Below are 20,849 nucleotides of genomic sequence, written 5' to 3'. Positions count from 1 at the left end.
TTTACAGGCGGCCCTTCCGGACAGCGCCGAAGCCCTTGCTGAACAGCTCGTGGATCTCGACTGAGCGGCGACGGGTACTTGGACCATCGATGGGGGATACAGGTTCAAGTTCAACGCCTGTTGCCGTGGAGGCACGGCGGTTGAAATAACCATCAGGAGTAGCACCAGGGGCGGTATCGTTATGACCATTACTAGCAGCGCTAGTATACCCATCCAGTTCAATTTCCTGCGTAACGAGCTTGGTATCAACAGTAGAGCGCCGTCTCGCAAGAAGTTCCTGAACCTGTTGCTCACGAGCATCCATCTCCTCAGCCTCGAGAGCGATCTCGAGGCTCGACTTCTTGGTCCCATGGTTCCAGCTCTGCTGCAGTTCCGGGGCGGCCGCTTCCTCGAAGCGTTTCCTGATATCGAGATCCTGTTCCATTTCTTGGAAGAGGTCGACATCATTGGGGAAGAAGAGGGCGCGCAGCGTGGAGACGGTCAATTCGAAGAGGAGACATGCTATTACGGCGCAGAGCCACACGACCCAGAAGAGGAGGTTGTGGCCTGATTCGTGGATGAAGTTGCCGGGGACGTCGTAGACGCCTTTGCCAGAACTGAGCTTGTAGCGCTGCGAGAGGATCAGGTTCCAGAGGAACCAGCCGCCGACGGAGATGATGATCACGATTAGGGATAGGTAGGTCTTGTTGTGTACTTCCAGCGCTTGCAGTTTCAGGTTGATCACTGTGATGCAGGCGGAGAAGGTGAGTAGGCCTAGAGCGAAGGTGTCGTTGCCTGTGGGGTTCTCGACTGCCATGCCATACAGGCCGAACATGGTGAAGAAGATGATCACCGCTTCGCAGGTAGCCATGAACGACCATCCCAGGTACAACCACATATTGAACCCGCCATGCCGCTGGCCTTTGGTGTAGAGCTCTGGAACAGCGAGGAGCGTCGAGGCAGCGAGGTCCTTCGTGAAAATGCCGAGGAAGATGACTGCCAGCGACGTGAAGAGCGTATTGAACATACTCAAACTCCACGGCTCGTACAAGCTCGTGCCCGTGTAGCCGTTCCATCGTTGGTAGAGTGCTTGCGTCAGGTAGAACAGCATCTCCTTCCAGAAGGTGCCCAGCGTGTACTTGCACGCGCGCATGTAGTTCCAGCGGCCATGTACCAGGAGCAATTTGAGCAAGAAGCGGAACTGTGCGATTGAGTAATCGGAGATACGCGCCGCCTGAAGACCTTCCTTGCCAGTGATGCCGATACCCACGTGGGCCTCTTGGATCATGGCAATGTCGTTGGCACCATCACCAATGGCAAGCGTAATGGCGTCGTTAACGTACTTGCGGATAGATCGAACCAAGAACGCTTTTTGCTTGGGACTGGCACGGCAACAGATCACTGACTCTGTTCGGATAGCCAACTGGAAGAACCGCTCTCGCATCGTCTCATCCGCCTCGATAGTCGACAGCGTCTGGCCGTCAACGACCACAACGGAGTGAGCCACGCTACCACGCGCAATGTCCGCAGTCAAGCGCACAATCGACTCCTCGACATCTCCAACTTCGTGGTCGAGAATGGTCAGGGTCGAATAATCCTTAACAAGACGGCAGGAATGTCCGACATTAATAGCCGTCTCACGCTTATCGCCAGTCAACATCCACATCTTGATGTTCGCGCGTCGCAACTTGTCAATTGCTTCCGGCACACCCTTCTGCAGCTTGTCCTCGATGGCAGTAGCACCCGTCAGCTCCAGCTGCTGCTCGATCTGCTGGCCAACCTCCTCAATCTTCTCTTGCCGGTCAACAAGACTAGTGCTAGCATCGTGGTACGCAGCCTTCCAGGTGCTATAGGTGGTCTCATCCAAGAACCGGTGACCGTAAAGCAGAGTCCGCAGACCCTCTGTCGCAAAGTCGTTCAAATGCTGGAAGCAGCGCTCGAAAACAGCCGCTTCGTTCAACACCAGAGCCTCCTCCACCAGATCCTCATCTTCCTCGCCGTTCGTCGAGCTTCCGGAATCCGATAGCGCCGATGAGAATCGTCCCATCTGAGCCGAGGGCCGGGGGCTGTAGTATTCACTATCGGTCTCCCGGTTCAAGATCCCGCCATCGGTCTCCCGATCACGCAGCCAAATATCAACACTGTCTCGCAGAGCAGATGCGTGCTGGCCGGAAATAGAGGAACGCCGAACCGAGGAGCGTCGGTGGCTAAAGCTGGGGCGGCTAAGGCTGGACCGAACGCCACTGTCCTTGCGGCTCTGGTACTCGCTATTGCGGCGAATGACGATGTTCGCTTCTGCGGCCTTGCGCCTGCTGACCCGACGCTCGATCTCCAGAGCCTTCTCTTGTGCCAGCTCAGCACGCTTGAGCAATTGCATGAGGGTTGTGTCAGCACCTTTGCAGAACAGGCAGATGCGCTGGTCAGGCATGCGGACAACGACTGACATCCGCTTTCGTGCGCTGGAGAACTCAATAACATCCAGGATCTCGTACACTTCATCAACGGGAGTCTCGTTGGGTCCGTTGGGGTGGGTGCGGATAGTCAGAGTATTCGACTGGCGATCAGAGACTAGGTATCCCATATCCCGGGCAGCCATGACCAGAGCCAGCTCGTCGGGCGAGGCTGCCTGGAAAGAAATAGCTCCACTTTCATCTTCTTCGGGAATGCAGGTGTGGCAGAGAGCAAGAGACAAAATGAACAGCTTAGCCTTGCGAGCAAAGACTGTGTACGGCTTGCGCTGGATGTACTGGAGCATCTCGGCTGTGCGGTAGGACGCGGCGGGACGACTAGGCCGGCGCGCAGCACTCAGTCCCGTAGAAAGATTCGAAGGCCGGGCAGCACCCATGCGGGCCGAGGAGGCATTTGACTTGCGACTCAGAGCCTTCTTACCCTTAATTCTGCGCTTCTTGTGCATAAGCATGGTCTCCTCGCCAGCAGTCTCCTCCTGCAGATCTGCGTCGTGCAGCCACGCCGTGCCCGCGACACTGATTTTGCGGAAGCGCATGGAGTTGTTGGTCAGGGTACCGGTCTTGTCGGAGAAGATGTAGCTCACTTGGCCGAGCTCTTCGTTGATAGTGGAGGTCCGCGCCTCGAGCGGGGTGTTGGTTTCGGGGTCGTACATGTCAATGTCGTTCAGCAAGAACATCTGCACGACCTTGACGATCTCCATACTCACGTACAGTGAGATGGGAATCATCGTGTTGAACATAATGAGGAAAGAAGTGAAGACGGGACCATAGGACACAGCCGCATCGATGAGATACCACGAGCGCGCTTGCACATCTTGGGCCCAGAATTTGTACGCAATTGTGCATGCCACAGCAAGAATTACAACAAGAAGTACAATGAGCATGACGACACGGTTCACTTTGCCCTGGAGTGTTGGCTTCTTGATCCGCGGGTTCTTGTTGGCGTTCATGCGGATTTTGCACTCCTCACCAGTGTAGATCACCATACCAAGAGCCCGATCCGTATTCCGCAGGATACTTCCTCTGTAGACGATCTCGTTGTTGGTCAAGGGCAGCCTCTCTTGGGCATTGACAGAAACGTGGCCATCGAACTTGTATAGGTCGGTGTTGGGATCCTCGACGGCAAAATGCACAGAATTGCTGTTGATATCATCCACAGACGCGCAGACCTTGGCGACGGGTTGGATGGGCTGCTTGTTCTTGAGGTTTGTTTCACCATCCAGAGCCATAGTTTCAATATAAGCCACGCCGTTGTGGCCATTGGCGTGGAGTAACACCAGATCGGCAGGAATGGGCTGGTCGCGTTCCAGCTTAATGACATCCCCAACGCGAATATCCTTCCACTTCACCTCCACCCAGTCGTGGGATTCACTCGCCACCGAGACACCAGCCGAGGCCGTGCCGCTGCCGGGACGCAGCACAAAGGCAAAGCGGTTGTTTTCTTCTTTGTCCAGGCGATATCGGCGCCAGTCATCAAATCCTTCTTTGCCCATAGAAATACCCACGAAGATCAACAGCGGGATCAGAGTCGTAAACGTTCCCGTCGTACTCAAACCGGGGATCATCTGCAAGATGGCGACAACCAAGAAATAGAAATTGGCCAGCTTGGTGAACTGAAAGAAAAGCTGGCGCGGGAAGAAACTCCAGAAGCTATAGCGGCTGGAGCGAATTGAATTGTTCAAGTACGGTTTACCAGTCCGCTCATCAAGCAAGGTCTCTGCTAGGGCCGGGTTCAAGTCGATATGGCGTCCATCTTCCGTCGGGGGAATGTCTTTGATCCGCAAGATAGTCTTCCGAATTGTAGTCAAAACCCCATCGATACGGGCGGCGGCCGCCTCCTTGATCGCAGTTCTCTTCACCCATTTGTCCTGAGCGACAGAAATGGAGAAGGACTCCTTAATAGGGCGGTCCGACGTAGACGATGGATAGGTCGATGCCTCTGCCAACGCCTTGGCAGGTGAGTCCGAAGTCACCGTCGGCGTAACGGCCAACTCATTCTTCTCATCCACGGGGCGAAGTGGTGCAGCTGCTGGCGCGCCGTCCTTGGACGGGCTGTTCGCCTCAAGGTCCACGTCCACCACGACAGGCTCATCCTCCGACTGCGTGCTGATGTTCCTATTGAAAATGCTCCGACGCAACGAGTATCCACGATTCCGCGACCGCGACCGACCCGTCGAATCCGGGCTGGTCGGAGAAACAGCCGACCGAGCTGCGACGGCACTGGGTGACGTGAAACCGGGGGAGAGCGGCGAGGTGGGCGATTGGGCGGCGGGACGAGCAGTGGTGGGCAATGTGAGCGCGGTATCGATCGTCAAGCCTCTGGAGCTGGGGCGGCGGTCGGTGGAAGAAAACGGCTCTCGCTGTTGCTCTTCCACGGCGGAACGATCTAGGTCGGATGAGAAGCGCACATGTTGTTGCGATGGGCGCCGTCCGCCGGACTCGGAGAGGGTCCGCGATGAGACGAGCGAGGGTCGTCTCGCCATGTCCTGAGACGGTCGGGTGTCCTCCCCAGATTCATCGCGATTGTTGCTGGACATGGCCGCTGAGTCAAGGCGGGCACGGGGAATGTGCCTGTGCGGGAATGACCCGGTCGGCGATCGAAATTCCTATTTCTCTCTCTCTCTTTCTCTCTCGGGGTGGGGGTTTTGTCTGTCTGTCCTAGGCGTCAAAGGGATCGAATCGATCGGTTGAATGAGATAGTATAGTCAAACAAGCAGGCATGCTTCTGGCGCAAATGGTTTAGTCCATCGAGATCGGGGTGGAACAAGATCAGGAAGAGGTGACAGGTGATCTTCTTCCCTGCGACAAAGCCCGCGCACAGAACGAGTGATGACGAGGGTGAGGACGAACGAGTGTTGTGTCCGATGGCAGACAATACGGAAGAGAGAGGGTAAGAGAAAGGAAGTGTTTTCAGATGAGACAAAATACGAAACGGACAGAATAGCGATGGGGCGAGACCGAAAGCGGCAGGGGATGTGGCGCAGTGACAGGCGAGAGCAATGTCTGGAACACACGGAAAAACTGGGGAAATAGGTGCATGCGGCAAATGAGAGAGAGGCAAACTCGTGGCAAACAAAGTTAACGTTTGACACGCGTCGAGGGTTTTATTGGCCCTGACAGTGAGTCGTACTCGTACTATGGCCGGTTGGCGTACAGATAAGACGGACGGAATTTTGGAGTAGTAACTATGCTGCCTACGACGAACTAACTCACTACCGGTCATAGCCCCAATTTGCCGATCGGACATGCCCACCTCAAGTCTGCCCGCGGTTCGCACTGGATACAATGAGTTCATATGGCCCAACCCACCGGATCATGTCCACGGTGTGCTCAGGAGTCCACCCTCATTCCAGGGTCATGTCCATTCTATCTTCCAAGGGGCAAATCACGTTTCACGAAACAAATAGTAACACACGAAGAAAGGACGTGACGTCATTTGCTGACCACACCAGGTCCGACTTAATAACGCGGTGGTGGCTGGCCATACTGTCCAGGTGGTGGGTAGCCTTGAGGGCCTGGCGGGGGATGGGGAGAGTAGCCGTAAGGGGGCTGCGGCTGGCCGTAGGGGGGTCCCTGGTTCGAGGGCGGGTAGGGAGGCTGCTGCTGCTGCTGGTAGCCCGGCTGCTGGTAGCCCGGCTGCGGGTTGTAGGACGGTGGTCCCGGGGGGTACGAGCCCCCTGGCGGCGGCCCATAGCCGCCATACTGGGCTGGCGGGGGTCCTGCAGGTGGTGGACCTCCCGCGCGCTTCTCATCCTTGGTGTCGTACGAGGCGTCGATCGCACCGAGCATCAGCTTTGCGCACTGCCAAGATCGTCAGCGTGGTTTAGATCATGTCTGGGTTCTTATGGACGCACCCAAAGTTCCCGAGTCAAATGGATCGGCGGGTTCGCACGAGACATCTCGTCCTGCTCGACCTCGAAATCTGACAGTCACCACCAATTAGTTATCAGACATTGACCGGGGGGGGGGGGAGCCAAACTTACTGGAAGTGCAGTCGATCAGGTGGCCGATCTGAGGATCTTCATCCAAATTCCCCAGGAACTCGCGGGCTCGCTGGTCCGTGCCCACCTGCGAGAACTGGAAGGAGACAGCACCCTTGCCGTACCGAGTCCGAGACACCTCGTCCACGGCCAAACGAATGGCATCGGCCACCGCCCCGTGCGGTTCACCAGCTGGCTGGCCGTCCGTGATCGTTATGATCAGCACGGGCTTGTCAAGACGGTTGGCACGGGCCGGGCCCACCACCATCGGATCGATGACCTTGTTCCTCAGGCTGGTACCCAGCGGGGTTAAGCCTGCAAAGCGAACACGAGACACCAGACGGTTTACATCATCGGCGCTGCGGATCCCATCGCCGACCTCCATCGAGTTCATGAACCGAACCGAGATCCCATCTTGGTCAAAGGTCGATGCTGCGGTAGCCACCAGTCCCAGGATCTGGCGAAGTTGATCCTTGCGAAGCCCCTTCTCCTCAAATTCAATGGAGCCACTGTCATCGACATAGAGGATGATATCAAAGAGTGAGAGCTTCATCACGTCAGTCGCCACCTCCATAGGCACGTTCCATTCGTGCACCAGCCGGTTGAGCTTGCTCGGTGCTTCAACAGCCAGGTTTTGGACAAGTCGATCCAGTCGTTCGGGAGGGTAAAAGTTCTGGAGGTTCTTCTCTTGAATGGCCCCGATCAACAGCTGGCGATAGGCAGCCACCTGCTGCGGCGTCGCGGGAGCCGCGGGCGGGGGAGCACCGCCCGGAGGGCCATACTGGCCACCGGGGGGACCAGGAGGTGGCCCGGGGCGGCCCTGTGCACCGGGATACGGAGGACCTTGAGGCGGATAAGGCGAATGCTGGCCCTTTTGTTTGTATGTCAGCATCTACTTCAACCCGCAATACGTGGCATCAACACTCCACAAAGAGGCAGGCACAAAACAAAGCATAACACAGTGATGTATGGCAGGGCTCATCTGTACATAGGGTGGCTGCTGCTGTCCAGGGTATGGCGATCCCGCTCCATAGGGCTGATTAGGCGGCGGGGGCGGCGGGCGTGAATAGCCCTGCTGCGCCTGAGCGGGGTAGGGAATAGGCGGTTGGCCAGGAGGACCAGGGGGTGGTCGCGAATAGCCAGCAGAGGGCACTGGGGGAGTCGGGGTGCCGTATGGCTGATGGTAGGGCTGAGCAGGGGAGCCGCCGTAGGGGGAATATTCGGTCTGGTAGGGCCGTGACATGGTTGTCGGATCCCCGGATCAGGTGTGGTGGGGGGAGGGGCGAGTAAACAAAGCAAAGAGTGGGACAGGAACACCAGCAAAGACGAAAGTAAACTAGAAGAAAAAGCTTACCGATCCTTGAGGAGGAGGGGAGCCTGGGTATGCCTGGTAGGGTTTCTGTTGGAGTGTGAGATTTTGTTCCCATGACGTTGACGCAGATCGGACGTACTCCACCAGGCTGCAGCGATGCCGGAGGACCTCCCGTGTAGCCCGCGGGCGGTGCGCCTGCGTAGGTGCCGGGCATGTTGGGGTTCTGGCTGGCAGCGATCTTGGAGGCAAACTGGGAAGGACCAGTCAGTCAGTGGGAGGGGAGTTAGAGGTGACGGTGGAGGGCAGGTGGTGGTGGTGGTGGTGATGGTGATGGCGGTGATAATTGGTATGGTTGTGGTGGTGTGGAATACTTACACCCATGTTCAAGGAGAAAGGAAAGGAAGAGCAGAGAGAGAGAAAGGTAGAAGAAGAGAGAGAGCGAGAGAGAGCAAGCGAAGACTGAGAGTCAGCCGATGTGATCATCAGGACGGTGGAGACACACAGCCTCAGCTATACTTAGTTAGACACTATAGCACGTCTAGGTTACCTATCAGCCAACTCCCATCAACGCGTCAATTCAAAAATATCTGCTTCCTACGATGACATTCCCACTCTACACCATCCCCTGCATTCATTCTCCCCCAAGGGACCGCCATCCGCCGCCATACACACAGCCGCGCCCAATCCAAAGCGAAGGTCCTCGGGTCTCGATATAAAGGCTCCTTCCAAATCTGACATGGCATCTACTGATGAAAGACTCAGGATTCTCGGAGCCGGCGGGCCCAAAGCTAGCAAAGTTAGCATACCGACACATCCATCTCTTCGACGTTTCACCCGAACTGCCTGGCGATCTCGTCCTGCGGGATGAGTATCTAGGCTTGGTCAATACGGACCACTCTCCTTTTACGCGAGTAGATATCTATGCATCGCTATTTTTCTCTCTCTAGTCCCCCGCCTTTGACCAACCTAACCCGCTTTAGCGAAATTGACTATTATGGTGTGACATTCGATCACCTCGTCCCAGCCGACGATGCCGATCCAGAGGTGCTGCAGACCAATATCGTTGAAAATTGAGGATGACGATGGCGCTTATGCAAATGAGAACTTGCCATTCATGGTAGACGCTGCTGATTTTATCGGAAAGAAGGTCCTGAGAAAATACAGATGTCTGATAGGGCCTAGCCTACAAAGACCGAGACAGAGTGAGAGCAAAAACGCGATAGGAATGCCCCACCGGTCGATATAGTTCGTTAGGGCTGAGGACATACAGATCGCATGCGTCCAGGTTACTCCCGTACCACCGAACACCGCCAATATATCAGTAGTGATGACGTTCGAGCGGATCCATGGATCTCGTCCGGGGAAGGTCTTGATTTAGCCCCTGGAACCGTGGGGGAAATTGTAGTGAGGAAGGGGGCCGCTGATGTCACTCTGGCATGCCTGAAAGAAAGGGCCAGCTCATCCATCTTCGTCTCTCCTTCTTTCTCATCCTCATCTCCATCCTCATCCTCATTATCCTACATGTTCCTGCTCAACCCAGTCGATCCAGCAGGGACTCCATCATGTCTACCTCGCCGCTACGCCTGGGCATCCTCGGCGCCTCCGACGCCGTCCCAGCCATCTATCTCCCCATCCTACACACCCTCCCGAAACAATATCACTTAACCATCATCTACGATCCGAACAGCCACCATGCCGAGGCTTGCAAGTCCAAGTTCAACATCACACACACCACAACAGACATTCAGGAAGTCCTGCACCACCCGGAGGTTGACCTAATCCTCAACCTGCTGCCAACAGAATACCACGAGAAATACACCGTGGCCGCCTTGGAAGCCGGCAAGCACGTCATGGTCGAGGTGCCGCTGTGCATGGGCATCCAGGGCCTGCGACGCATCCGCGACGCCATCAAGAAGGGCCAGACGGTGCGGGCTCAGGGCGAGGGCGATGGTGAGGGCAGCATGGTCGACAAGCCCAAGATCTTTATGGGATGTGTGCGTCGGTATGCGCCGGTCGTGGAGGATGTCTTCAAGAAGGAGCTTGCCAGTTTGGGACGCGTGTACTACGCGCGCTGTCGCAATATCGCCGGTTCGATGAATAACGTCGTCGGCGCGCTCAACGGCACATCTGATACAAATAGAAACAACAGCACCAATGGAGCCAGCACGCATAGCGCCACCGAATTCCACTCCATCATTTCCGAAATTTTCGGCACCCCCGAAGACCTAACCCCAGACCGCGTCGCCTTCTGCCGCTGGCTCGGCACAATGGGCTGCCACGATCTCTCCCTGATGCGCGAGACGCTGGGGTTCCCCAACGCTGTGTCCAACGTCTGCATAACAGACCCGTTCTACTCGGCTATCTTCCACTACACGGACACGAAGCATGATGACAGCCACCCGTTTACGCTGCTGTACGAGGCAGGCGTGGATGCAGTCCCACGCTGCGATGCCCATTTGACGGTATACGGGGCGCGCAAGACGGTTAGTTTGCAGTATGATTTTCCCTGTCCTGGGGAGAGTATTGGGCAGGGACGGGTGATGCGTGTTGTTGTGGAGGAGAGTGTGGATGGGGATGGGGAGGATGTGAATGGGGATGGACATGGCTTCAGCGAGGGCAGCACAAGCAACGGAGTGGCTCGACCTCGAGTTAAGAGGACTGAAACAGTCAGCTCCTGTGAAGAGGCATACGCGCACGAACTCTCGGCGCTGCATGCCTACTTGGTCGACGATGTCCCTGCAAAAACATCCGCCGATGACGCCTTGCTGGATCTGAGAATGCTGTGCATGATCTTCGAGCATTATGACCGTCAATGCGGAACTATTCGCACACCCCTGGGTTAAAGAAACCCTCAGTAGAGGTGGATATGTAGGGAGAAAGGGAGAGGGAGGAGGTCAGGAGTGGCGTTCCTGCGCCGTCACGGTGGAGGGATGGAGGGATGGCATTGTACCAACAGTTTTATTTTGGGATTGAAAGGACCGGCAAGGGAAAGAAAGGAATCTGCTTCTACGGACTCATCATACATGGCTAGCAAATTAGCGTGATTTTCATCTCTTTTTCAGGAATCTTCATTCATTCATTTTTCTATGCACAGGCAAGGCAAGATAAGAACTCGTACACACATACCCGCGAAGCTATCATCGCTTCCCCTTCTTCTTGTTCTTCTTCGAGTTTCCACCACCGCCTCCACCTCCAGCAGAAGGCTTCGCAGCCGCGGCAGCAGACAAGTCCTCAGCTTTCTCCGAAACGACACCACCCTGCGTCCGCTCCGCGGCGCGCTGCTTACCCTTCCTTCCCTTGGGGCGGTAGGACGAGCGATCGCGCAGAGGCAACCAGCGCTCCGGGTCAGGCTTCTTGGCCGCGTCGTAGTCCTTCGGCAGACGGGATTTGCGGACGCGTTTGGACGCGCGGCCTTCTTTGTCCGCTGCGGCGCGTTTGCGGGCTCCTGCGAATGCGGCGACTGCAGCGGCAGCAGACGAGGCGGAGGGGGCTATTCCAGCAGATTCCAGGGCGGAGACGTCGATGTCGCCAATTAGGTCGGCCACGGCGGGGAGGCGGTCCAGTTGCGATTCCACCTGCGAGTAGTCTAGCGTAGCCTGCGAGGCGACATAGCCGGCGATGGCGACGCGGTCGCTGGGTTCTTGCTTGTGCAGTGAGTGGAAGAGGTCGCCCGCTGTGGCCAGGTCGGCACGGTCCTCGGAGTTCAAGAGGGATGCGGCGGCGGCGCGAAGGAGGGAGACGGGGGGCTCGGGCTTGGAGCGCCAGTAGGCCGCGGCCTGGGCGAGGGCGGAGCGGATCTGGACCTTGCGGCCCTCAAGCTGGTACAAGGATACAAGGACGCTCAGCAAGCCCGGGTTGAAGCGGGCTTCTTGGTCTGCTTCGGCGATGGAGTCTTCGAGGCTGTGGAGCGAGCGCTCCATGATGGCGATGGCGGAGGTGGTGTTGCCGGCGCTGACGTAAAGCTGGACGACGGTGAGGAGCAGGCCCAGGTCCTTGGGCCGTCTCTCCAGCAAGGGAAGAATCTGTTTCAGGGCTGGAGCGCCGGTCTGGCCTTGTGCGTGGGCGGCGGCATTGTAGACGGAGAGGAGATTGGTGATGGCCGCGGTGGAAGGGTAGGGGCTGCGTGAGAGGGTCTTGGCTGTGGACCGGATCATGCCATCGTACTTCTGGACAAGTAGATCTGCCGCATGAGAATTGCCCACCAGAATATTGTTCTGGTACTCGAACGGCCGGTCGTTATCAATGGCATCGGGGGTGTCGTGAAGGGCCTTGTAGAGGATGTAAGGGTTGAGTGTTGTCTGCCGCGCCAGGACAATGTTGTTCTGAGCGATCCGCTTTGTCGAGAGTTCCGAGACACTAGAAGTCATGTAAGTATGGTATCCTCCGCCAGGGTATCAATCTCAAACTTACTTGTCTACCGCAATTTCTTGGAGAACCGACTCGGCCTCTTCCGTCTTCCCTTGTCGCAGCAAAACATATAGATGCTGGATCGCAATTGGCATCAACTCAGCAGCCTTATCCTCCGGCGCAAGCTCCTCCGATGTCCGGCAGATCTCTGTTTCGCGCAATTGGTCAGAGTCATAGTTTGTATTTACCAGAGGAAAAACTTACCTTTCGCCCGCTTAATGAGCAATTCCCCCGACTTGAAATCCCCCTTGGCAATATTCGAGCAAGCAGCATTGTAAACCGTCTCGAAAGACTCCAGGTCCTCCCGTGAAAGACGAGCGTTGCGCGCGGATCCAGATTCTCCCTTCCAGTGTAGTTGCGCATCAGTGGCCCACGAGTTGATACTCAAATCGTTCGCCTCGTTGCTGAACGATTCCCGATCCTGCGACAGAGTATTGTAGATTTCTGCGGTGCGGCGAAATTTCTCAGCACGGTAGCTCTATGACAATCAAAATGAGATTAGCGAATGCCCCATGCATCTGATGGCCAGTGTCACCATACCACTTGCGCGTCGAGATGACTAGCACCTCTACCGGCACCTGAGCGAGCCACCGCTTCGGCAGCCTCATCCAGCTTGCCACACTTGTATAAGGCATATGCATATTCCAAGCCCGCTCTCTCCTTCAGCGCATCACCTGCGGCTGCAAATACCCGCAGCGAGTCTTCGTACCGGTCGAGTTTGAGCAGGGCCACAGCTTTGACATGCTGCGCGTTCAGATCGGACTTCGATTTGGCGAGAGCGGCGTTGCAGGACCGAAGCACTTCTTCGTCGTCGTCAATGGTGGCCCGCTGCAGCAGCGACGGCAGCGATTGCGCAGCCATGGCGGGGTGGGAGAGAAGGCTACAGCGAGATATTCTCAGTCCGGGGCGGACAGGTGGTGCTAGGTGGGTGAAAGGAGGAGGAGTGAATGTTCCTAACTCTAGCCCATGGGGTGGTGTCAGTACTCCACTGTGCGTCTTCCCAATCGGGCAGTCTTGCGCAGGTGGCCGTGGCGTCTGCCGTATTGTATCACGTGACCCGAGTTATATTGGCTATAGCTATGAATAGGTCGTTTCCCTTTGTACGCTCTCACTCTTACATAGGAATAATGTCTTTCCGCCGCTGTGATGACTGCACTTTCCTCCAATAATTCTTTACTGGGCGCTTATTACAGTTGATACTGATCTCTCAATCATCTACACCTACAGATGGGAGACATCCGGGGCTAAGACATACAGAGGATAGACAATTGCCCGAAACCAAGTATCAGGCGATCTCCTGTCTCGTTAAACGAGAATACCTACATTCCGAAAAGTATGCTTCAACGTGTTCAAGAGTTCTATACCTGTGTATAAGCAGCACGATAATCCGTCTGCAAACGACCATATCTTCGTTACTGTTCTCTAAGGATTGTTCTGGGTGACTGTCATTATTGTGCTTTTTTTATCTATGTCCGACCCCTTCGTCTCTCAATATTTTCAATTAACCACCGGACTCGACCGCGCTGAGTCTTTAGTCTCACCGAGAGCAGGCCCCTGTCTCCAAGCTGGCCTATCAGTAAACTCAACTACCCCGCATCTAGTGCCTATGCAGTCGGTCTAGTTTTTTTTCATCACTTGTGTCGGCGCTTTGGCGGTTAATTTGAATATATCCGCTGAAAGTGTCTTCGCGAAGCTTTGGAGTTGCATTCTTCGGGCACGCACAAACGAATCGTGGCTTCTTATTAAATACAGAGTACCAAGCATGATACCGCTGCTTGTCCTCTTAATCCACAATTGGAGCTCTTACCACCATGCCCAATCCCGGTCGTCCTAGCCGGGACTGCTACAACTGCCGTCAACGACGCATCAAGGTATGCTGGACCTGTGGACAATTTTGTCAGATGATCGCCGCTTATTGATCCGGTAGTGCGACCTTAAGCACCCTGCTTGTGGTCAGTGCCTAAGGAAAGAGATACATTGCCAGGGCTATCGAGATGAGCTTGAACTGCGCTTCCGGGTTGAGAACGCATCAACTTTTTCACAGAAGAAGGGCAAAATATATCGGAAAATGAAGGCCAGTGGTCCGAGAGCGCAAGTATTGGGGGAAGGATTTCCGCCAGAGGCTGACACTGCGGGTCAAGCGACCAATGATTGGAAGGATTTCCCTGTCCTGTTCGCTTCGGAGAAGCCTGAACTAATAAGCAGGGTAAGAACTTTAATATCTGTTGAATTGAGCTGTCACACACGCACTAACTACCCTCGTACAGCCAGGCGCCAGTCTTCAATACCCACTAGCGGAGCCGTGGGACGCTCACCGTATGCCGTTGGTCATGAGCAAGCTATCTTCCGATGTCGTAAATGGCCACCGTAAAACTATCTTCAATACCATCCTCGACATGGTTTCGGCATCCAACTCGGGGTCCACTCTGCACCAAGTCTGCGACGCTATTGGGCGTGTCTATATCACAAACACGACGATGCATGCCCTTGCTGCTAGATCTTCCCAGGCACAGTCATACAGAAAGGCAATCATTGCTCTAAACTCAGACCTTCGAGACCCTCGACTGTCCCAGCGTGACGACGCTTTAGCCTGCGTTTTTCTATTGAGCGTTTATGAGGTGTGGCTAGTCTTTCAACTTTACGCATTGATTTCTGATCCGCTTCCTTTCATTTAGCTTCTTTCTGTTCCTACTTTCATCTCCGTCGTCAAGTCCTCTGGCTGGTGTATTCACACTCAAGGAATGGTGGCGTTGCTTTCTCGAAAAGCACCAAAGTACTTAATGACCCAAGACGGACGATATCTTTTCCTATCGGTCTTTAATACCATAGTCAGTGTGAAGTTTCACCTTACCCCATATTGTGCTTTGCTATGTTCCTCCGCTCTAACGCAGGCCGGGTTAGCAAAATCAAGCTCTTCTGACAGGACAAGACTACTCCAAGGAGGCTTTGATCTGGATACAACAGTTCTTCAAATGCGCTGGTCCGGCTGAATATAACATCGTTCGGGCCGCAATCTACTCCTACCACTGCACGCGAATATGCCTGTTCGTCCAAGAATTGATCAACGCCGGCGACCCCGAGATGATCCTCTCCAGTTACCCCTCGGTACTACACGATATGAACACTGTTGAAACGCAACGGGACCCTCTTTCTCATGAGATATGTCTACAAAACCATGTGATCGATCACCCACTCAGCCCATACACTATGTCGCCTACCTCACTCCGGATTACCGGTCTTCTCGTATACCAAGGCACCTTTCGACTACAACTAGCATGCAAGGTACACCTGTTTCTACAACACGCTCTTCGCGCCCGTGTCTGCACAACACAGCAACAAACCAGGATCCTCAACGCCCAGCTATGCTGTCTTGAAGAGTTCCAAGCCTTATCAAATCAAGTCCTGCAAATGATAGCCTCATTCTACCAGCTTGACTCTCTAAATTTTGATCAAAAAAGACTCAATAATCAGGCGACTGTTTACAAAGTTGGCTTATGGGATGCAATGCGGCTACTATGGCCGTTGAGGATCATTGCTTTGTCTGCTCTTTCTTCTGACTGGCAGAGGAATTCGGCCACCAGAATGCTTGATATGCTACACACACAAGTTAAATACATATGATTCTCAGGAAACACTTCGCTGGGAAGGATATATTCATTTCAATTTTATCTGGCGACGAAAAGACTCAGGGCATTTTTGGGGTCAGTGACGAGGGGTTGTATTTGTTAATTTTATCTTCGAGTTGAGTTCTGCTGAATGAAGAACAGTTAAGAGTTTAATATGAAATCTGTGCATGGTAGAACAATATCACTCAAATGAAGTGGTATTGAGCAGAAGGGTATCATGCGTGAGCTAATGAATGAGAGCATATGCCATAGAATCCATGTCCCAGGACACCTCATCAAGTAACGCATCATAGTACATATTTACTAGTAAGGGTTGTGCTAGCCCATGCGGTATGGAATTCAGTACTGAAATAAGGTGATCTCCGAGCTGGAATCCCATATATCCAAAGGCAAATTCGTCTCGGCCCTTGAAATAATCTACACGTACGTTAATGTCCTCAATGTTTTCGGAACGACACTGAGTGGCTTCACTATGGCCTTGCGATATAGCCTTGCTTGATAACATGTCCCATACGGCAGCGCTAATAGCTGAACTCATATCACAGACGGCTCCCAGTCGAACTAGTGATCGATTACTTCAAGCTAATCCTCTGAATTGGCATCCAATGAAGGTCGAGCCATTCTTGTCATCTCCTCGAAGCCAGGTTTAATCTTATCCATTGAAGCTTGATCCTGATCCATGAAATCTATAAACTCAGGCATTGCACGCCGGCTTAGTGGGGCATGACGGCTGAGAGGAGGTATTTTAAGTTAAGAAAATATGAAAATAAGCAGTAAGCGCCGGTGAGGGTAATATCCACTCGTGGACTTGGACAGCTGCCGCGACTGTTACCGCAGCACTTTCACCCCATACAGCGAGGAGAGGAAGCAATTGCAAGCAAGAAAGATTCATTTTCAACAGCCTTAATCACAGAGTGCTTCTAGAGGGAAAAGCATCAGCATTTTGTTGCAACTCAGACAGAATATGAAGGCAAGGCTGTTCGGGGCGAACAATGTTCCTTGTCTTACTTCCGCTCATTTATACTTTCAGCTCGATCGACTGTTGGTTCAATCCAACCCTCCTATTGGCCCAACTGCTGTTCTAAATGAGTGGCTAACTCTGCAGAGAAAATCCCTGCCGAATACGGTTGGGTGAATACAACAGGTGACCCTTACAAATAATGAAAGATAGGGCCTTACAAATAATGAACGATAGGGGTATATATGGCTGTACGCAACCAGGTGCTTTTTCACCTACGGCGCTTTCACAAGCGAACCGCAACTCCATACTAAATGCGACGAATTACAATCGCTGAATATTCCAGAATCGCATACCTCTTAACGCCGACTTCAGATCTTCAGAATGTCGAATAATAATAATGCCTTCGACCCGACCTACTACTACCGGTTCTCCAATACGGCTCTTGGGCCAAACACGACACTTGCAGTTGGTCTACCAAGCGAACCCCCTAAAGTCCCCGGTCTGGACCCCATTCGCACCTTCACCTCGGAAAATTGGCAGATATTCTTTGACCAAGGAGTCTACTTCATTCGAAACTGGGATTATAATGCTACATACCAGCTAGGTCTCACAAGTGAACGGCCGGTCACGCCACAGCTACTGGCTACCGGGCCGGATTTTGGGATGCAATGGAATCTGACGATGGGAGAGAGCGGATGGATAATGCGCAATATGTTGCTGGGCCCAGTCGACATGCTCGGGGTGGACATGAGCGCTCTGAGCCACACAGCACCGGTGATGAACACCGATTTAACAGGGGCGGAGTGGTCAATCGACATTAACACTTCTGCTGGGAGAATTACCGATCAGGCTATGCTAACAGTCTTTTCATCGCTGCCAGTCGGTTTCCAGTATTCCTTTTTCTTGTCAATGGTTCGTAACTAAAGGGTTAATAGGTTGCGACAAGTACAGTTGCCCCGATATCTTCTAATACAATGTCACGAACAACATCAACAGCAACAACAATATCAACAGTTGCATCCCACCCGAAAGATGAGCCATCATCAAGTGATTCTCTCAGTTCAGGCTCGATTGCGGGGATAGTGGTGGGTTGTATTGCAGGCGCTGCCATCGTCTTCGTCGTTGTGTTCTTTATCATCCGACGACGACGACAACATCCTCAAGAACACGAGCGAATTCCCGATGTTATGGCAAAGCGACATCAGTTAGATGGTGACGGCCGGCGGACTAACGTACTCCCTGGCGATCCGTTCTACGCTGAGGCATCAGCGCACTTGGCTGCGACTGAGCTGTCAGGAAAGACGGTGGCTGAGCTGTCCGGGGGGGATAAAATAAGTTGAGCTTGGATACGCGATGCTATAAACAATGTATTAATATGCTGGGTTATTAACATCAAAAAAACAGAGGCAAGCTTCATAGTCTCCCGTACTCACTGTAGCTCTACTTGTTACTCACTTTGAACTTCTGACAAGACTTTTTGTTACACCAGTAGACTAGAACGGCCATTTAGACCAGGATGCTTTAATAGGCTATTTAAGACTGATATGGTCGAGATATGGAGTTTTAACTTGCCGTGTTTGATATGGTTGATTGCGGACGCTTCCAAATCTATTAAGCGTTTCAGTGAATATTAACCATGCATAGTAATCTTGCTGTAACTATTTAGCTTGGGCCATAGATATTGCATATGGCTTTCGCGACTGGGGGGCCTGAAACTCGTACAGTACATCAGCTCTTTCAGCCCCCACCAACCAAGTTGACTAGTGTGAACTCTCTCAACGCCACTCTCTAAATCTTTCGTATGCTAGTTCGTTCTGGCCAGCTATCTGTGGCGTCAGTACATTAGTTAAAGCAGTATCTTACATATAAGCCACACCTCCTGTCGCTACGGCATGTCCAATAGATTATTCATTTTCGACTGGGGAAGCTGCCGATGTCATACACGCAGCCATAATGATTTCCAAATCCCAATCCTCGGCTTTCTTAGCTCCATTTGATTATTAAAATCAGTACTACCTATTTAGCGGAGACTTTCCCACTTCCCTGTTACCAAAAATTGCATTTCCTCCAGTCTCTCTTATCTTCGCAAGTTGCCCGAAATATTCCTCTCCCACAGCTATAGTCATCGAAATTTCTTCTTTGAAAACCCTGGCTCCAAATCGATTCCCGCGGTCATTATGGCAAGTCGCGCATGGGCGGATGAGCCGTGGCCGCTCATCGAAACCCCATCCAAAACCCAGGACGTGGTGAGTCGCGAGCCCTATCTCAATGCCTAATTAACTTATGCCTTGCTAACATTTGAAAGTCAACCCACGCCGCCATTTACATCGCGAACGAAATGGCCTGTACCCATAACTGTATGCTCCGCGGCCTAAACAGTATCTACTTGCAGGCCGAACAAGTCGAAAGACCAGCCGACATTGGGGATTTCCTCACTTTTATCAAATTCTGGGCAAACTGGGTCTCTGATCATCACGTCCTGGAAGAGGAACACATGTTTCCCGGTTTTGAGAAAGCAATTGGCATCACCGGCTTTCTGGGAAACAACGTGGAGCAGCATCATGCATTCCAGTCACAGCTAAAAGACCTCTTGACATATGGGGCCAGCACTAAACCCGCATCCTACGATGCCTCAGTCCTCCGTGAAATCATCGAGCGCATGGCCCCCATTTTCCACCAGCATCTGAGCAATGAGATCGATAGCCTCCTCTCAATGCAGCCTTACAATGGGGAGGCTTTGCTTAAAGTGTACAAGCAGTGCGTAGCGTCTGCGGCAAAACAAGAAAAGGTACGTCAGTTATGTGTACTGGACAGCAGGAGAAAATAAAGTCATATATTGATTAGTCAAATCACAAATTACAGCAAGTAGTGCCCCCCATGGTGCTTGGTCTGCGGGACGTCACGTTCGAGGGCGGAAGCCAGTGGCCTGCGCTGCCTCCCCTGGCGGAGTGGGTAATCAACTACTTGTTTGCCCGCCGGCACGCAGGTGCATGGCGTTTTCTCCCGTGCGATATGTGGGGGAAACCTCGCCCGTTAGCATTTGGGCCGACCCAAGGAGAATAATAGGAAAAGTTCGGCCATTCGAGGCGTAGTGAGGGACTGGTTCTTTTTCATATCATGAATCCCGCGGGGGTTGTGAGGTGGAGAGCCTTGAAGCCACTGCTTCTAGTGCTGCACGACGGGGCTTGTGTCTGCAGTTGTTCATGAAGATTGATATAGGTTAAGAGGTCGTCTTTCAGAGACAGACAGTGATAATTATCGAAAGATGACTTGAAAGGTTGCCTTCGCAAGGCAATAGCTTCGGTAATCCGTGATTATTCGCCGCTGGCAGGCCTGAAAGCCCTGGCATGCAACAAGGGAAAAAATGACGTGCATTTAAACCTACAAACTATATATATCGCGTGGCCTTGGCATTATGAGACCACTGATGAAGACATGGTTCAGCCCTTTAAATGCCGGTTCTAGGTGCTCGGTGTCAGGGCATCTCCACTCTCGGGAAAAACGTTAAGGTTTTTTTTCTTGGCTGACAGAAGAGGCGTCGGGCCACCCCGACCCTGAACCGCCGGTGGGGACCAACATTGAATTGATGCGTCTTATTGTGTGATAAGTAGGATGTAGTAGGCACAGTCAGGGGCCAGGGGAGATCATCTTGCACCTTCAAGTCCAACTATCGGATGTCCAAGCTTCTGCGCCAGTCACAATCTTTTGTCAGGGCTCAGATCATCTGCAGGGGTAGTGGGTCGGCGGTGCCAAAGGGTCGAGCCGCGAGCAGGAACTCACTCGAGAACATATGCACTAGGGGCAATATTTCTAGTGAACAGATCAGCAGAGAAGAGAGATGTTTATGCTGTGTCGCAGCATCTTCCATAGGTATTGTCGGCGACTAGGGTAGAAATCCTGGCGGCACAACAATGCTAAGAGGACGCGTGGACGTGGAGCTAGAGGATGAAATGAGCGGCGAGTCAGCGCCAACGATGGCGCGCGCCAGTCTTGGCACCGGGTGCGATCTCGCCCCGAAACTGCACATGTTGTGCACCCTCGGGGTCCCAGAAAAGCGAGACGAGGATTAGCTGGTCTACCAGATGAGTCCACCGAAGGTGTCCAATGTTCATTCAT

General features: G+C 53.3%; 7 protein-coding genes across 7 annotated transcripts; 4 read left to right on the top strand and 3 right to left on the bottom strand.

The window, feature by feature from the left end:
- Position 1: 1 nt before the first annotated feature.
- N7510_003678 (aminophospholipid-translocating P4-type ATPase DNF3) lies at positions 2–4,984 on the bottom strand (the record flags this gene model as incomplete). The annotated part of the gene is made up of 1 exon (XM_056975604.1): positions 2–4,984. One exon carries the CDS (start codon positions 4,982–4,984, stop codon positions 2–4), a length of 4,983 nt encoding a protein of 1,660 aa, XP_056835560.1.
- Positions 4,985–5,906: 922 nt separating this feature from the next.
- On the bottom strand, positions 5,907–7,953 carry rfeF (uncharacterized protein; the record flags this gene model as incomplete). The annotated part of the gene is made up of 6 exons (XM_056975603.1): positions 5,907–6,248; positions 6,302–6,369; positions 6,431–7,298; positions 7,416–7,652; positions 7,782–7,826; positions 7,879–7,953. The coding sequence occupies 6 exons, from the start codon at positions 7,951–7,953 to the stop codon at positions 5,907–5,909; spliced, it is 1,635 nt and encodes a 544-aa protein (XP_056835559.1).
- A 1,348-nt stretch (positions 7,954–9,301) lies between these two features.
- On the top strand, positions 9,302–10,582 carry N7510_003676 (Gfo/Idh/MocA family protein; the record flags this gene model as incomplete). The annotated part of the gene is made up of 1 exon (XM_056975602.1): positions 9,302–10,582. One exon carries the CDS (start codon positions 9,302–9,304, stop codon positions 10,580–10,582), a length of 1,281 nt encoding a protein of 426 aa, XP_056835558.1.
- Positions 10,583–10,876: 294 nt separating this feature from the next.
- On the bottom strand, positions 10,877–13,007 carry N7510_003675 (signal recognition particle subunit SRP72; the record flags this gene model as incomplete). Its single annotated transcript, XM_056975601.1, has 4 exons — positions 10,877–12,095; positions 12,150–12,294; positions 12,351–12,624; positions 12,687–13,007. The coding sequence occupies 4 exons, from the start codon at positions 13,005–13,007 to the stop codon at positions 10,877–10,879; spliced, it is 1,959 nt and encodes a 652-aa protein (XP_056835557.1).
- A 950-nt stretch (positions 13,008–13,957) lies between these two features.
- Positions 13,958–14,821, top strand: N7510_003674 (Zn(II)2Cys6 transcription factor domain-containing protein; the record flags this gene model as incomplete). Its single annotated transcript, XM_056975600.1, has 3 exons — positions 13,958–14,017; positions 14,074–14,352; positions 14,414–14,821. The coding sequence occupies 3 exons, from the start codon at positions 13,958–13,960 to the stop codon at positions 14,819–14,821; spliced, it is 747 nt and encodes a 248-aa protein (XP_056835556.1).
- Positions 14,822–17,114: 2,293 nt separating this feature from the next.
- N7510_003673 (uncharacterized protein) lies at positions 17,115–18,073 on the top strand (the record flags this gene model as incomplete). Its single annotated transcript, XM_056975599.1, has 3 exons — positions 17,115–17,612; positions 17,669–17,678; positions 17,748–18,073. 3 exons carry the CDS (start codon positions 17,115–17,117, stop codon positions 18,071–18,073), a joined length of 834 nt encoding a protein of 277 aa, XP_056835555.1.
- An 837-nt stretch (positions 18,074–18,910) lies between these two features.
- N7510_003672 (hemerythrin domain-containing protein) lies at positions 18,911–19,796 on the top strand (the record flags this gene model as incomplete). The annotated part of the gene is made up of 3 exons (XM_056975598.1): positions 18,911–18,979; positions 19,039–19,521; positions 19,596–19,796. The coding sequence occupies 3 exons, from the start codon at positions 18,911–18,913 to the stop codon at positions 19,794–19,796; spliced, it is 753 nt and encodes a 250-aa protein (XP_056835554.1).
- Positions 19,797–20,849: the final 1,053 nt, after the last annotated feature.

Source organism: Penicillium lagena (assembly GCF_028827675.1).
Source record: "Penicillium lagena strain IBT 129212 chromosome Unknown utg000002l_segment0_segment0, whole genome shotgun sequence".
Lineage (NCBI taxonomy): Eukaryota > Fungi > Ascomycota > Eurotiomycetes > Eurotiales > Aspergillaceae > Penicillium > Penicillium lagena.
Note: the sequence above shows the minus strand (reverse complement) of the source record. Positions and strands in the feature narration are given on the sequence as shown.